The sequence below is a fragment of the Lissotriton helveticus genome, chromosome 12 (assembly GCF_964261635.1).
Source record: "Lissotriton helveticus chromosome 12, aLisHel1.1, whole genome shotgun sequence".
In the NCBI taxonomy this organism is placed as follows: domain Eukaryota; kingdom Metazoa; phylum Chordata; class Amphibia; order Caudata; family Salamandridae; genus Lissotriton; species Lissotriton helveticus.
The window spans coordinates 194,194,229-194,210,822 of record NC_136073.1 but is presented as its reverse complement, the minus strand read 5'-3'; the positions used below and the strand labels follow the sequence as shown (position 1 = coordinate 194,210,822).

The 16,594-nt window shown below is 45.8% G+C and overlaps 1 protein-coding gene across 2 annotated transcripts in view; it reads right to left on the bottom strand.

The window, feature by feature from the left end:
- LOC144799736 (meckelin-like) overlaps positions 1-16,594 on the bottom strand; it is a 347,109-nt gene that overhangs the window by 305,600 nt on the left and 24,915 nt on the right. For both annotated transcript variants that reach the window (XM_078671255.1, XM_078671257.1), the window contains exons 2-4: positions 10,798-10,874; positions 6,973-7,054; positions 5,412-5,490 (exon numbers count right to left, since the gene is read on the bottom strand). In XM_078671255.1, coding sequence (XP_078527381.1) covers positions 5,412-5,490; positions 6,973-7,054; positions 10,798-10,874 — 238 coding nt within the window. The remainder of the gene's footprint in view (positions 1-5,411; positions 5,491-6,972; positions 7,055-10,797; positions 10,875-16,594) is intronic.

The window sequence follows — 16,594 nt, the reverse complement described above, 5'->3', positions numbered from 1 at the left end:
CCATGCTCTCAACCCCGGACACAGCAACAACTTCCAGTTTTTGATGCTAAGTAACCCCCAAGGTCTGATCTCCTGTCGACACTGCCGCTGCACCTTCACCCACTTCTGGAACCCAGCAGCAGCCCCTAGCCTACCGAACATCACAGCTCACAAACTACTCAACTGCATCCTCCTCAATGCGCGCTCCCTAAACAAGAGCACCATAGAATTCTGGGACCTCCTTATCACCCACGTGCCCAACGTCGCCTTCCTCACATAAACCTGGACCAACGCCAACTCTGCTCCCGACATCGCCACCGCTGTTCCCCACGGATACAAGATCCTGCGGAAAGACCACCCCACCCGCCCCGGAGGCGACATCGCAAATCACAAAAGCACCCTCCACATGACAACCAATGGCCCGGACGACTCTACATACCGGATGGAACATCTCCACTTCCAGATCCAGACAAACCCTAAAACGACTCTCCGCGGAACCCTCATCTACAGGCCGCCTGGCCCCCGCACTCCTTTCACCAACACCATCGCCAACCTCATTGCACCCCAAGCCCTCGCCTCCACTGACTACATCCTACTCAAACACCTAAACTTCCACCCAGACAACTACGACTACCCCAACACCATCACTCTCCTAGAGAACCTTTCCAACATAGGGCTGAAGCAACTGGTCACCGCCCCCAAGTACACAGTGAAACACTCACTAGACCCTGTCTTCGCAGAAGAAAAACTGTGTCTCCTACAGCCACACCATGGTGCGCCTATGGACAGACCACCACTGCATCCACTTCTCCTTCCGGAAACCCACCGTACACAAGCAAGCCCACCACCTCCCTCGTAGAAGCTGGAACAAGTCACTAAAGACCAACTCAGCTCCGCCCTCAGCAGCACCCCACCAGGTGCTAACACCTCAGCGAGCCAACCTCTATAGCTGTATCACGAACTGCACCAACACACTGGCCCCCCTCAAGAAAGCCACAGGACAACACATCCAAAAAGCAAGCTGGTTCACCTCCACACTCCAACAATCCAAGTGCTCCAGTCCACGACTCAAAAAGATGTGGAGGAACAATAGAACCCCAGGAACATGCACCGCCAATAGAGCACCCACCACAGAACAGCACAAACTCATCAAATTCACAAAGGCGAAATTCATCCAAGAAAGAATTCTCACCAATGCCCACAACACCAAATAAATCTTCCCCATCATCAAGGAATTTGCCAAAACCAACAGCGAAACAACAGACATCCCATCCTCCCAAGACCTCTGCAACAGACTCAGCACCCTTTTTCACCTCCAGATTAAGATGATTCATGACAACTTCAACACCAAGACCTTTCCATCCATCCAGCTCCCACCCCCAGCAAAGCCACCCAACAGGCTCTGCTCACTTGGACCCTGCTCACAACATAAGACACCCTAAAGCCATGAAGAGCATACACTCTGGAGCACCCTCAGACCCCTGCCCACCCCACATCTTCCACAGAGCCACAACGGCCATCGGACCTGAACTCTGCTGGATTATCAACTGCTCCCTCGAAACCACCACATTCCCGGTCTATTGGAAACCCGCCTAAGTCAACCCCCTCCTGCAGAAACCCTCCACAGAACCAATGTACCTTAAGTATTTCAGGCTCATCTCCCTCCTTCCATTCTCAGCCAAGGTCTTGAAAAGGCTGTCAACACCCATCTTGCAAACTTCGCATAAGCCAACAATGTCCTGGACATCTCCCAATCCTGATTCCGCAGCAACCACAGCACAGAGACCATCCTACTTGCCACCACCGACGACATCCGTTCCCTCCTTGACCAGGGCCAAATGGCAACCCTCATCTTCCTGGACTACTCAGCTGCCTTCGACACCATTTCCCACCCCACACTAGCCACCAGACTCCACGACGCCAGCATCTGTGGAAAGGCCCGTGACTGGATATGCTAATTTCTCACAGGCAGAACCCAGAGAGTAAGACTCCCGCCCTATGTTATGTTATGCTATTTGAATTTATATCTAGGCGCAACAGCTACCCAAAAGGGTTTCCTGGCACCCGGCAGAAACACCCACAGAAGAGGAATGGAAATTAAAAAGCCAAGTTTTAGTGATATGCGAAACAGTGTGACACTCGTCTGTGTACGAAGAGACATCGGAAGAGCATTCCACAGAACAGGGCCCAAATAGGAAAAGGAACGGCCACCCATACGGGATAGTCTAATCTTAGGCACCTGAAATTTAGCCTGCGTAGTAGATCTAAGGGTGCGTGAAGGCATATACGGATGGACTAGATTTTGCACATACGTGGGAGCCATGCTGTGCTTGATTCTGAACATATAGTTAAGAGCTTTAAACTTAATCCGATTTTCAACTCTTAACCAGTGAAGGTCCCTCAAAGAAGCAGAAATAGAAGCTGTACTAGGAGTTCGGCAGAGCAATCTGGCCGCGGAGTTATGGACTCTTGGTAGCTTTCGTATCACATCTTTATTAGCTCTAAGATAGAGGTTGTTACCATAGTCCAGTTTAGATGTAACAAGAGCCTGGACTACGGTTCTCTGAGTAGGGCTAGGAAGCATCCACACAATTTTTGTCAGCCATTTCAGGATGGTGAAACATGTTGCAGCGACCTTCATGGCTTGTTGACTCATAGATAGTGAATCGTTAACAATAAAGCCAATGTTGCGAACATGATGGGAAGGTAGCTGTACTGCGCCCATTTCTGTGGGCCAATGTTGCGGACCCCAGAGCTTTTTGTCTTTCCCAGTACCAGGACCTCCGTTCTTTCATGATTCAGCTTGAGAAAATTGGCATGCATCCATGATGCCACTTTGCTACGCCCAGCAGAGAGCTCTGAATCTTTTCCCGCTGAAACTGAAAAAAATAATCTGTGTGTTGACAGCATATGAAAATAACGACAGCCCAGCTTCTTCAACGATCGTTGCCAGGGGTCTAACATAAATATTAAACAATAAAGGACTAAGGATAGACCCCTTGGGAACTCCATACGGGGAGGAATGAATCTTGGAGTTAGCTGTGGAAGAGAAGACCTGAAACGTACGGCCAGTAAGAAAAGAGGTTAGCCAGTTGAGAGCGGGACCAGTGACCCCAATGGATTGAAGGGCATTTATCAACACAGCATGGGACACCGTGTCAAAGGCCGCACTTAAATCCAATAGGACAAGTGCAACCGTATTGCCAGCATCCAAATTCTGGCGCAACATTTCAGTTACGCCCAGAAGAGCAGTCTCGTTAGAATGACCGGTATGGAAACCAGATTGTGAAGGATGAAGCCTGTTATTTTCAATAAACTGTGACAGTTGACCGTTGATGTGCCTCTCCAAGATTTTTGAAAAAACAGGAAGCAAAGGGATCGGCCGGAAATTCGAAGACACCGTAAGGTCAGCATTGGCCTTTTTCAATAGTGGAATAACCATTGCGTGTTTCCATTCCAAGGGGACGAGAGATTCCTTTAAGGATGTATTTAAAAGTTCCATCATGATTACAAGTGTTGGCAGGTCCAGCTGCTAGAGCACAGAAATGGGGAGGGGTTCACAAGGGGAACCAGATTTGATGCAGCCAAGATGCTGTTTAAGGGGCGTCATGTCAAGTGGTGACCATATACCTATTTTAGTAATGATATTTGTATCCATCAGAGCTTTGTCGACAGGTAGCAGAGTTAGTTGGATCGGAATGTGCAGTAATGGGGAAGAGGGTAGTGGCGTATTCCCAGTCAGAGTGTAATATATTGCTTCAACTTTGTTAGTAAAGAATTGAGCAAGATCCTCACATTGCCTTTCATTCAAATTGGGGGAGTGGGCTGAGTTGCCGTGCCAGATAATAATTCTTTTACCATTTTAAATAATGTCTTGGAGCAATTCTTAGCATCGCTTAATGTTAAGGAGACATAATTAGCATGCGCGGTTCTACAGAGAGAGTGATATTCCCTTTTAGCGTGCAAATAAGCAAGTTTGGCGGCAGGTGCATAAGCCCTTCTCCACCGTCTTTCCATGTTTTTACATTTGGTTTTCTCAGCTATTAACTTGTCTGAGAACCAAGGGGTAGGGGGCGGTGATTGTTAATTCTTTTACGGAGGCAGGGAGACAGGTATCTGTGGCTTTACAAATTCAATCATGAAACATTACTAGATCAGTATCGAGAGTGTTTTGAAAGATAGGGACATTGTTACAAAGATATTTGTTAAAATTGTCTATGTCCAGCTTTTTCCAATTTCTTGTTAGTTTTGACATTGCACAAGAGGCCACATGTGAGTTCTCTAGAATCTTTAGTTTGAAACCAACCAAAAAATGGTCGGTCCAGCACAAAGGAGTTGCAGTAATACACTCAATGTTAGATAAATTAGAGAATATAGAGTCCAATAAGTGTCCGGCTTTGTGTGTGGGTTCAGAATGATGGACCCACCAGATCAATGCTGTATCCTCTGCCTGCTTCAACACCCTCTACACACTCCGAAAAACGTTCAGATGGATCCTATTTGAATCTAGAAAAACTGTCACGCACGCCCTCATCAGTAGCAGACTGGACTATGGCGACACCCTCTACCCTGGAATCAACAGGAAACTACCTTGAAAACTCCAGACCTTTCAGAATGCTGCAGCCATACTGATTCTAGACGTCCCCCCATCACAAACACATCACCCAGCACCTCTTCAACCTCAACTGGCTCCCCATCGAAAGAAAATTAACCTTCAAGCTCCTCATTCACGCATTCAAGGCCCTCCACAACATCGGACCGGCACACCTAAACAACTGCCTCTCATTCCACGCACCCAAGAGACACCCCCGATCAGCTGACCTCTCTTTAGTCACCATCCCATGCATCTACAAGACCAGAACAGGAGAAAAGTCCTTCTCCTACCTCGCAGCCAAGGCAAGGAAGGACCTCCTTCTCCGCCTATGGCAAGTTCCTTCACTGCTCCAGTTCAAGAAAGACCTCAAGACCAGGCTCTTCGGATGACCCCAGCACTCAACAGAGCCTCCCCCTAGAGCCTTGAGACCATCGCGGGTGAGTAGCTGTGCTTTACCAACCCGGATTGATTGATTGAATAATAATAATAATAATAATAATGTGTTTTACTATAGTGCTTCCAAAGCAAGGAGGCAATTTTAAAGTGCTACAAGTAACAGATGTTATAATTACTTTCTTAATAGAAAACAACTTATCAAAGGTTGCTGTGTCATTCCCAGCATTTAAACTCATGGCCTGCAGATCACAGCATATAGCAGCATCGAAGGTACAACCCACTGAGCCCCCATGCAAGCGTGTAACTCACTGAGCCATGGTGCTGGCTGAAACAGCTCAAAAGAAACTAACCTTCGAGATATTTCCCAAGCATGATACTAGGCCTCCACACCAGAATACAAATTCTGGGAAAACCTTTAAAGCAATTATTTGCCAGCCCTTACCGATTGCCAGCAGCATTTGGAGTGGTGATATCCTTCCTGCAAGACGTACACGCAGCAGTCCCAGCAATAATGTTTTCATCTACATAAAATGAGAGGAAGCACTTTATGAACAGAAAGAAAAAAATATTTTTGGCACATTTTACTCGGTGTTGATAGATGCTATCAGAAGGCAGGGGCCCGACTACATAAACATGGCCATTGAGGCAAGAGCTCTTTTGCACTGTTTTGACACTTGCCCAATTGAGCAAACAGATTTTCCTGCAGCCTTTATTACATCAAACATTTTTGCACGAGGGCAGAAATGCTAAAAGGGGTTTGTGAAACAATTGCAAAAATATACATCTTTTTGGGAGCATACCCTAAAAAGGGTATGCTCCCAAAAAGATGTATATTTTTGCAAAATATCACAGTTGATGAAAAAAACCTGTTAAAAAATAAAGCAACCGATTTCTCCTTATAGATACTGCATGTGATATTGTTGTAAATAGTTTAAATAAAGTATGGAACCCCAAAACCACTACATAAGGTAGAACTTGAGCATGCTCTTTAACCCCTTGCATGTGTCCGACGTCAAGGTGGGCGTGTGCGTCGGACAGCCGAATTGCGCACGCGTGGAATTCGCTCGCACAGCGGGGGAATTCCAGCCGCGCCCAACGTGTTAAAATTCCTCTCATTCCCCAATTATGGATCTACCGTTGACTGATTAAAGCGGACTGGCTGCAGATCAATCACATGACAGGGGACTAATGGAAACCAACCCTTTGTCCAATTACAGGTCTTTTGCCTAGGATGGGGACATCGGACTAACAGTGAAGTTGACCGGCTCCCGTTCCGGAACGTCAGATAGGTGGGGCAACTTGAAAGAGCCATCATTGTTGGTGAAGTCCACACTATGTGGCTTTGCATTAGAAGAGATTAGAAGATTGATTCTCAGCTACAGGAATCTGCAGAGCACTGGAGAAGCATGGAAGGAAGAAAACAGTACAAGAGGAACAGAAACGATTAATGAACATACATGGCTCAGAGTTTACCATTTGCAATGCCCCAGAGTGCCACTGCACTCCATGTTCAGGGATTGTCATATGGTGAACATATAACAGGAAAGAAAGCTCAAGCAGGCTACTGAATCTCTGTCCTTCATACCTACAGGAGTCACTCCTATTGCTTGTGATAGGGTTTAGAACACTGCAGCACAATGCATTAACCATCCACAACACAATTTCCTCTGCTATAAATAATGGACTTCATGACTTTATGATTTTTGACCATGTGGAGGGTTCTACTGCCTCTGGGCTAAATTTGTGCTATAGAAATACCACATACATACATACAGAGTCGAAAATGTTGCCACTTAAAGCTTAAATTCAGCAAAAGTAGAAAGGCAACTAGGATATGTCATGGAGTTCGTCATTTGAAGATCCTTGTACTAGTGAAGAGGCAATAGAGTTAGTTGTCTGTAGGAGAGGCAAGAATCCGACAATATGAAATGATCCCCACCTAAGAATGATGCAGCAGAGCTGCCATCACTCACCCACTATGTACTTGAATGAGTATACTCTACCTCGGACACTGCCAGCGCCACATGAGCAAGTGGCATTTAGACACTGAAGGCACAATCTTCTATCAAATGATACAGTCTTCCCCTAATTGGAAGGAAGAAGAGGGCGTCTGTTAGAGTCATCAACAATGGGGAGAGAATTCTTTAAAAAGTACATGAAGTGTCTGTATACGTTTATGGGCATCCGTGAGGAGGGGGATTATTCATAAAAATGTCTTCTGAAAGAACTGTGACAAGCAAGTGAAAGTCTTAACAAACGCTGGTTTCTGTAAACACCCAGCCTCCATCTCCTAGTGCTGATAACCATGGTCCAAGATTTCCACTGCACTGAAAGGACACAACGTTGAAAACAGTGTCACAAAATCTAATTCAGTCATGCACTATATTCTATGGCAATATTATTGAAATGAGGATAAATGCAGTGGAATTAAAAGATATTGTGCCTGAATAGATATCTCCTATGGTTTTACATCCTTGATCACTTTGACATCACTTTTGCCTTATTTGTTATGAAATCAACAGTATATTAATTGCACATAAAATACTGTTTCCAAGACCACTGCCTTGTTCCGTTACTCTAACCCGGTCTCCAACTCTCACACTAAACCTCCAGTTTACCCTTAACTCCACCTTAATCCTAAAGCTACAACTACCCCTTCGACTTGTCACCTATCCTGACCTTGTCCTTCACCACTGCCTTAATTCTAATAAATAAACCTGCACTTTTCCCACACCCCTGATGCTAAAACATCCCTTGGCTTCACTCAAACCCTAAATCTGTCCCTTATCTTCAAACTTACCCATGCCTCTGTTCTAACGAAAACCCTCACTCTAAATCTAAACTGATTGTTTACTTCACCTAACTTGATGTATTTCAGTGGGAGTTAAGGTAATGATGAGGTAGCAGTGGTAAATGAGGATGTGAAGTTGACTAGGTTAAGGTTAAACAATGCAGTGTAGACAAGACAACATTAAGTTGACATTCTTCTGTCGCTTTTATCACCTCTGCACAAAACCCCCAACTTGACTCAGGGAGACTCATGTGCCTTTTGCCTGAATGCAGAGATATTGCTAGCCATCCCCGGCTTCTGTTGAAACTATGTGTTAGGAAAGGCTCTGCATTTGTGAATTCAGCAGAAACAGCCCATCACCAGTAGCATCTCGAGCCACCAATCTTGAGGGGGCTATTGAAGTAGCTGCCATGTTAACATTCCACTCACAAATAAATCTATCATTGCTCCAATGTACCCTTGCCCCGATTACATTTACCCACACACCCCGTCTTTAACTGTGTAACAATTTAATGAGTTTGTAGGCTACAATTGGATAGGTTTCTCTTAAAACAGATCAAACTGAATTGGATATTATGGTAACAGAGTATTTAGGAAAACTGCAAAAGGCTATTTTGTAGATTAACTTTGGAGCCAATTAATATTTTTGTAATCTGAATTAATTACATTTGGTATAATCTACTGCATAGACACCAGCCCGGGCTATACCCTGAGGATATTCTTCTTGACACCACTATTTGTAAAAGCCGCTGATAAGACTGTGGTTTTACTTGTTTCACCAAAGTCTTTTCCCAGGTTAAGGATCAAAATGTGAACTGGACCTGAACATCAGTTGCTGCATCGCTGCAAAGGGCACAGGTCCCTCTTTGCGGTGGCATGGTGAGCAACTGCACAACTGGAACGAGCACAGATAATAAAGCATACTACTCACCTTGCTTGGTCTTTTTCTGTGATCTGCTTGCTGCCGCTGGCTGTGGGTACTGGAGCTCGGAATGCCATGGAGACCTAAGCTACAACTAACAGATGAGGTACAGTAAGGCCAACTCTTTTCTAGGATTGCTTGTGCTCGTGTAGTTTTGGGTGGACTTTCCATTTTTGGAAGGGGTTGAGACTGATTGCATAAGGTCATTAGAAGACCCTCTATTCCCACATCCAAATACAAAGGAAAATGTCAAGCACCCCGTTCTTTTCTGGGCTTCCCTCCCTATTCCGCCCTACACCGACACAATTTTCTCTACTCTCAGGAGGAGATTTAGCAAACTTCTCTGTAACGCAATGCAGCCTCCCGCGAGGCTGCACTGCGTTGTGCGACAGGGAGGAAGCAGGAGAGCGCCATATCTTCAAACATATGGCTCTCTCCTCCCCTTTCCCTTGCGCCGGCACTGATTATAGCTGCTGTGCGCCACGCACACACCCTAGCACCATACCGCTAGGGTGTGTGTGAGACTAGTATAGGTTTTGTACAGGAAAGGTACCCTTCCTGTACAAAATACTATTCTAGACACAAGGGAAAGCATTTCCCACTTTGTATGCATGCTGCACAGTGCAGTACGCATGCAAAGTCGGAAAAGTAAGGCGAAATTAAGGAATTTCTCCTACCTTGCACCTGGTTTAAAAAGACGCATTTTTCTCATGTTAAATCCAATCTACAGTTTTTAGTAAATTGAGTTTAGCGTGAGAAAGCTTGGGTGGTTGCATGGGAACGCCCATGCACAACCCTTGGTACGCCCCCCAAGGCGCAAAGTAAAGCGAAGCAGCGCAATGCGCTGCTTCGCATTACGTTGACATTATTTCCAGCGCTAACCAAGTTTAGCACTGGAAAGTTAATTAGGTAAAAAAGATTTTGCGTCATTTTTTTACGCAAACAAGGCGCAAAATCTTAGTAAATCTCCCCCTTCATGTTCAAACAGATACCTGGCACCATTCTGGCAGTGTCTGGGAAGAAAATGAAAATTTTTCCTTCACAGACTGCAATTCCAACTCCCCTGAGTTACTGCACAGATCCACCAGTCTCCCTCAGATTGACCTGAGAGGGACTGTCAAAGGCAAGGCAGACCCTCCTTTAACATTTACTTCACTTCGGAGACGACACAATGCAGAAGAAGACGTGACAAGTGACTGCTTGCCTTAGGGACACCACAGCAATGAAAACCAACATTTGTTCTTCATTGCTGTGATGCAAAAAGACTGAGGGCCCGATTCACAAAGGGACTTACGCTTCAAAGTTACGAGTGCGGAATCTCTGTACTGAGCACCGCAGTGCCGAGATTTCACCCAAAGAGTGAAGATTCTGCCACGAGTGTGAAGAAGATTCCGCATTCCTAACTTTACGAGTCATATGTCTTTTTGAGAATCGGGCCCTGAATATCTGGCTGGGTTGGAATTCACTATTCCCATGAATGGCTTTCAATAGAAGCCAGATACAATACAAGAACTAGAGACAGGGCTAATTACAGTTATGATGGGCTTTCCTATATCACAAGTGGCGGCTCCTCCGCTAAGGCGGAGGTGCATCGCTGCACTGCACTTAGAGAAGTGAAAAGGGGAAAAATAAAATGATAACATGGTTATTATCGTTTCATTTTTGGTTGTTGTGGGCTGGGTTGGGGCGGGGCGGGGTAGGTTGGTGGCTCAGGGTGGGAAGAGGAATGGACTGTGGACACTAAGTGCGCATGACTGCTTGACGGACTGTTTCGGCCAGCCAAGCAGTCATGCACACTTTGCATATTCCCCAACAAGCTGTAATGGACAGCCTGATGGGAAATATGCACAGGCTCCATTTCCCGATCTGACTGCAGATCCACAGCGCTCAGACCAATCACAATGCTGCATTGCAGTGTTGTGTTTTGGTCAGGGGAGCCTGTGTGCCGGGTGCTTCCTGTAGCTTCTTCCGGACTGGAGTCAGGAAGAGCAGAGAAGAGGAAGAGAGACGCGGTTGTTGGAAAAGGTACCTGTTTATTTTTAGATTTTCAACCCCCCGCCCACCTCTCCACTCCAGTTCCATACCAACCGCCACTGTATATTACATGTTACTTACAGCACAGGATGTACACGTCACCAAAGGAGAGCCCAGGTCTACTTCTCTGTAGCCAGAAGCACAGGTGCATTTTAGACCTAAGAATAGGACAAAATATTGATTTACACCTTATTCAGTCATATCTTACAGTCCAGAATTACAAAATCTGACAATTCATCCTGCGCATATACTATGTGTGTGTATAAAAATGTGGACAAAAATCGAGCTAAATATTTCTGCTGCGACCCCCAGTTTAAGCTATTCTAAAGATGCAAACTATAAACAGTTGCAATATTACCCCACAATTTCATGGAGTACACATATGAAACTTAAGTCTTGTAAATAGGTGTACCCCTTTTAGCATTAGAGCTTTTATGCCTCTTTGTGCCCATGGAGCGAAAGTTCATCTAGTATTTTTCTACAAATTATACAAATATAAAACTTAGCCTTTATTAAAAACAAATGGCATTAAAATAGATGTATTTTGTAACATGTGGCCTACAGTTCTTTGTAACTTTCATTTCCCTGAGTGGGTGTGCAGTTCTCGAATGCCTTATGGACAGAAAGGATGGTAACCCTATGCATGTTACACAAGTGGGTATATTTTTAAAAACACAAACCCTTAACACTGCAGTAGCTGTAGTAAAAATAGTTAAAATGCCATTGCTATCGGTGGAAAATATAGTAAAATGTGTTTAAGGTTAATTGGGCTCTATTCATCACATTTGGGGTGAGTAACAGTTGTGCTTGTTATGTGGAAGGATGATGAATACCAGCAATGAAATTGCAGATCTCTAAGCAGTGCTGCTGACCAAAAGCCAATGTCCAATATCGGAGGTGAGACTTGAATGACTAATTTAAAGTTCAATAGTGGGCAGTTCACAGTACACCTATATGAATTTGCACACCACAGATGCACACACACACACACACACACTGCATACAATACCAGTTAAAAAGAACACAGTTTAAGAGTAGTTATTGTCGTAAATTAAAACAGAAAAATCATTGATATTCCCCCAAATAAATTTCAGGACACTATCCATAACGCACACAAGTGCCACGCAAACCATAACTTGCGCACCAAATGCAATACTCATGACCACATCCTTAATGCAACAGATGCAATTAAAAAAGGTGTAAATAATCTTGCAGATGAGATTGCATATCATGTTACATTTACCACTTTGAAAGAGATAACTATGAGTGTAATACTTATTGTTTTGAGTATGTGTTGTGAGAAATTGTGTTATTAGTTTCAGAGGCTGAGGGTCCTTCACAAGTAATGACTGTGATCTCCCTGTACTTAAAACAAGTATACCTTTGTAGTACTTGACTTTTTCAGGTGAGTTAATCAAATAGTTGCGATTGGAATGTCCCACGGTGGTAGTGCGGGTGAGGCATTGATTTTTTTTAATTAAAACAACTTATCTGTGAGCACAATGCAATGTCCTCTTCCTCCTCTATGGCATTCTTGAGGAAGGCAGGCAAGCCCCAAATTATTATTATTATTATTATTATGCGTTCTTATATAGCGCTCGATTACCCGTAGGCATCTCGGCACTTGCCTTGGGAACCCGTCCTGGCTTTTTTCCCTGTGAGATACCCGTACTAGGCATCCCCAAGGTGAAAGCCAGGCATCCCGCCGCGGGGGGGCCGTAGTGGAGATTAAGCAGCTAATGCCCAGAGCTGCAGAGTGTGAACCCGTGATTCGAGTAGGCACCGAAACGAGAATTATCGAGTCCGTGGATATTTGGGCTCAAGACCCTGCCGCGTCGGGAATTGAACCCTGGTCCCGGGTCTGACCTCTGCTTCAGGGTCTGCCTCCTCTAACCAGTGAGCCACATTTCTCCACCCTTCAATCCTAGAGTTGCTCTCACCAGCATGAGAGCAGTGCTAGGATTGGTGGGAGCAGCCTCACTCAGTGCTCCACAGCCCTCTGGAGGCTTTGGCTTTCTCTAACTTAGCTGTCTTAAGGCAGCTGGGGTAGAGAGGTTTAAAATACACATGTGAGGCTGTCCGGCCAAAAAAGACATGCGCACTTTAAACTGAAAATGCCCTGCTCTCTCTGCTGTTGTCGTTCAGCAGTGACATGCCTCTGTTCTGACGCTCTGTTCGGGTCGGGGTAAAGAAAAATTAAATGGTAATGAATTCACTTCATTACCATTTTATTTTTCTCTCTGGGGGAATTTTAGTGGGGCGATGCCACTCCGCTCAAATGGAAGAGCTGCCTCTGCAATCAAAGCAGTTCAAAGCCTACTCAGTGGAGGTGGTTTGGGCTTGTGCCCCAGTCCTCTGGTATGCAACAAACACCCAAAAAATCATCGTCCAGTTAGTGATGTCACATAAAAGAAGAAAAAGTGCTTTATTGCACACAATACTCACTACTACACATTAATTTACGAATAAACACATGATGGTATGTGGATATACCTATGGTGATGCCTTCTTAACCTTTTCGATGCGTCGGACGGCCCCCAGCTGTCCGACGTCACGCTGGGCGTGTGCGAGGGCCATTCCGAGCTGCGCACGCATCGGATTCGGCCGCAACCCGGCGTAATGTCTGCCACGGCGGAAAGGTTAACTGTTCACATTCCTAGCAAGCCCTGAACACTAAAACAGCAATTTTTCCCAACATTACTATAAACAATAAAATGTAGTGTGGATATAAAAAGTAAGGCCGGTCTACTGGCTTCGTCAGGGTGTCACCTCAATAATAAAAGCAAAAATATGTTGTAATAAATAATACAACACCAATAAACCCTCTAACGATGGTACCACCTCACTATGACAGTCATTAAGACATTAGGTAATGAATTACTGTAACTTTGTCAATTAAGCCTTTTGATTACCCATATTAAAGCAGGAATTGATTCATAGGGTTATATGTTCTTACAACGAATTCCGTTGCAACGCATGCCTTTACCACGCATGCGTTACAACGGAATGGTTTATCAACGCATAACTTTTTCCTCTAATTCATGCGTGGTGACGTCGTACGTCCTTAAGAAGAAACAGAAGTTTCTTTCAGTTTCCTCTTAAACGACGACAATTTCAGGTGAGGTTTTTATTTGGGGGGGAGACCCCCCCAAACCCCCCATGTTTATTTTTAACCTTTACCACATATGCCTTTACTACACACCTCGTAGTAAAGGTATGCGTGGTAAAGGCTTTCGTGTTAACCACGCATGCATTGTAATGCATGCGTGGTTAATGTATTCGTGGAAACGGCCGCGTTGTAATGGCCGTTTCCCCTTTTACACATGATAGTATGCAACCTTAGGACCCACAAACAAGAGAGCACTACGTTCTACAGAGATGAGGCTAACAACCCTAACTTTAGGACTACTTAAGAAGGGGTGGAAAAGCGTCCCCATATCATTTGTTTTACCACCTGTTTGACTTATGGTGCCAAGAAGAATTATGCTGAGAGGGGCCACCAGTGCTCCTGGGTGCCCCCCAAACACATTGAACTGGTGCTGTAGTGCCCCTGCCCTTCTGGGCATTGCATGCTGAAGTTGAAAATAAGGTTGCTGCAAAGCATTCTGGAGCGCACCTTTGCTTACAGGCGGTGTGTTTTTCCAAGACACAACTTGTGCCATATCAAAATGTAATTCTGTTTGTTATTATGTTTTCTGATGGCTCACCCAATACTCGGTCTGAAAATGAGCCACGCTGAAGCCCAGCCTGCAAACCCCATCCAGATGGCTCCAAGCCCAGCTAACACGGTTTTGCTGCCAGTGTGAGAGCTGGCAATCTTCCATCTCCCGTTAGAGCCGGAACACAGCTTCTTTGGCTCTCAAGCTTCTACTGGAGAGTACCAAAGCACAGTGTCGGCCCAAAGGACTCCTCACCTCATGGGCCTATCCTGTTTGGCTTTGGGACTCCCTGTACCTGGGGGTGAAATGTCACAGAGTTCTGCTCTTTACTCAGGGCATTGAGTTGGGAGCGTGGGCGCGCTTTAGACTTCGCTTGCATTGGCTTTGGCTTATGGCGGTCCTCGGAAAGATGGCAGTCCTCTGGGATACTTTTTATTCCAATGAGGGGGGCCACACAGAGGCCGGATTGGCCATAGCGGGCATTGGCATTTGCCCGGTGGGCTGGAAGGGTTGGGGCCGGTTTTGTTACAAGGGGCCGGTTTAGCAGCGATGCTGCAGTATCAGACCCTAGTAACAAAAGCAGTGCTGGGGGGCGGGTTTAAGCAACATTGCTTTAAGCTTGCTTGTTTAGTACCCCCTCGCCCCACCGCCAGCTGGCTGACAAATCCGGTCCTGCCTTGGATGCACATGGCCATTTTTGTGCTGCTGCTTCTGCCCCTTGTGAGATGGGAGGCTCTGGGGACATTTCAAGGAGTATACAGATGGGTGCCATGCGTGCCCGATCCCCCGGGGAGACTAATTTTTGACCCCATTTCTCTGTCCCTGTTGGGATGTTTTTGACAGAAAATGTGGTCTTAAGCTCCGAGCGGCATGCTTGAGCCACCAAGAGTGTTTTCTTCAGCCCTCCGGGACTCTTAATTTTGCCATTTTTGGGGAGAATGATTTTTACTGCTCTTCCTCCTCACACAAGACCGGTCTTCGGTCTGGATGTCTGGTACATCTCCTAGGACTGGGGTTTCTTTCAGCAGCAACCCTAGGCACCCATAGTAGACTACCCACCCTGCCTGCATCCTCCACGTTCCACAGCCTCTTTTTACCACTTGCAGGGCACCTGAGTCAGAGGAAGCCAGGGAACCTCCCTCCCTCTGTATGTTTAACTCATGCAGGACCAGTCCACAGAAGATTCAAGAGAGCCTTCCTAACTCACTACCAGCCGGCACATCCCACTACTGTCCCCAAAGGGTGTGGAGGGGTGGGGCAGTGTCACTCGCCCTGAGAAACACATCCCCGTCCTTAGATGGCAACTAAAATCAAATGTCATTCACTCCATCTTTGTGATAAGGGTTAGGTGTCTTCTCTCTTCCAGCTGCGCATTCCTCTGGCATTGGTTTGCACAGGTCCCGACTGTTCCTATATGTCTATCCCTTTTACATGCATTTTTAAGTGGCAGTGGAAATTTCTAGAAGGTAGGTCCCTCAGCCCAAAACTAGGGAGGTACATCATTTCTGTTTCAACCCTCCTACACAGCATTTTGAAAATGTCCAAGATGGTGCATCGAAGTGGTCTGTTCCAAGACATTATCTGAGAGCCTGATCCTCGCCCCAACTGCCAGAGCTACCGGTCCCTTCCCTCTGAAACGTCAAATGGCACCTCCTTCTGTGACTGGCTTTAAAGGTCTGGCTAACCTCTCTTGTTTCTGTGGAATTTTACCCTTGCCACCCTTGCCGGCGTCACCGTTTATGCTAAACGGTGGGCAGCCATTGGGAAAGAGCTTGCAGTGACATACACTTTTCTCTTTTAGAGCCCTCCCACTTGGACGGGCTCGCCTGATTTACCTTCAACATAAAAGCTTACTTATCTTTATGGGACCACCATAAAGACAAGAAAGCTTTCACGACGCATGGAACTGAAAGCTGACCATGCTGGTTTCACTTTCTTTCAAACAGAAGTGATGCACAAACCTCTTTTTGCACTGAAAACCTGGCCACTGTTCGTAAAGCGAGGCTTGAGACACACGCATCGGGACGGTGATTTGCATGTGACAAACAATGCTTGCGCATGTCCGGCTCTCCCAGCACGCTGAATGGCAGTGAGCTCCCCGTACATGGCAGCAGAAGACAGAGTTGTGGGCAGGGCGAGTGCCCCTCCTGTTGCACTATGTTCGGACTAGCCCTCGGGCACATATGTGGGGAGCTGCAATCTCTCCTCCTTAGTAACAC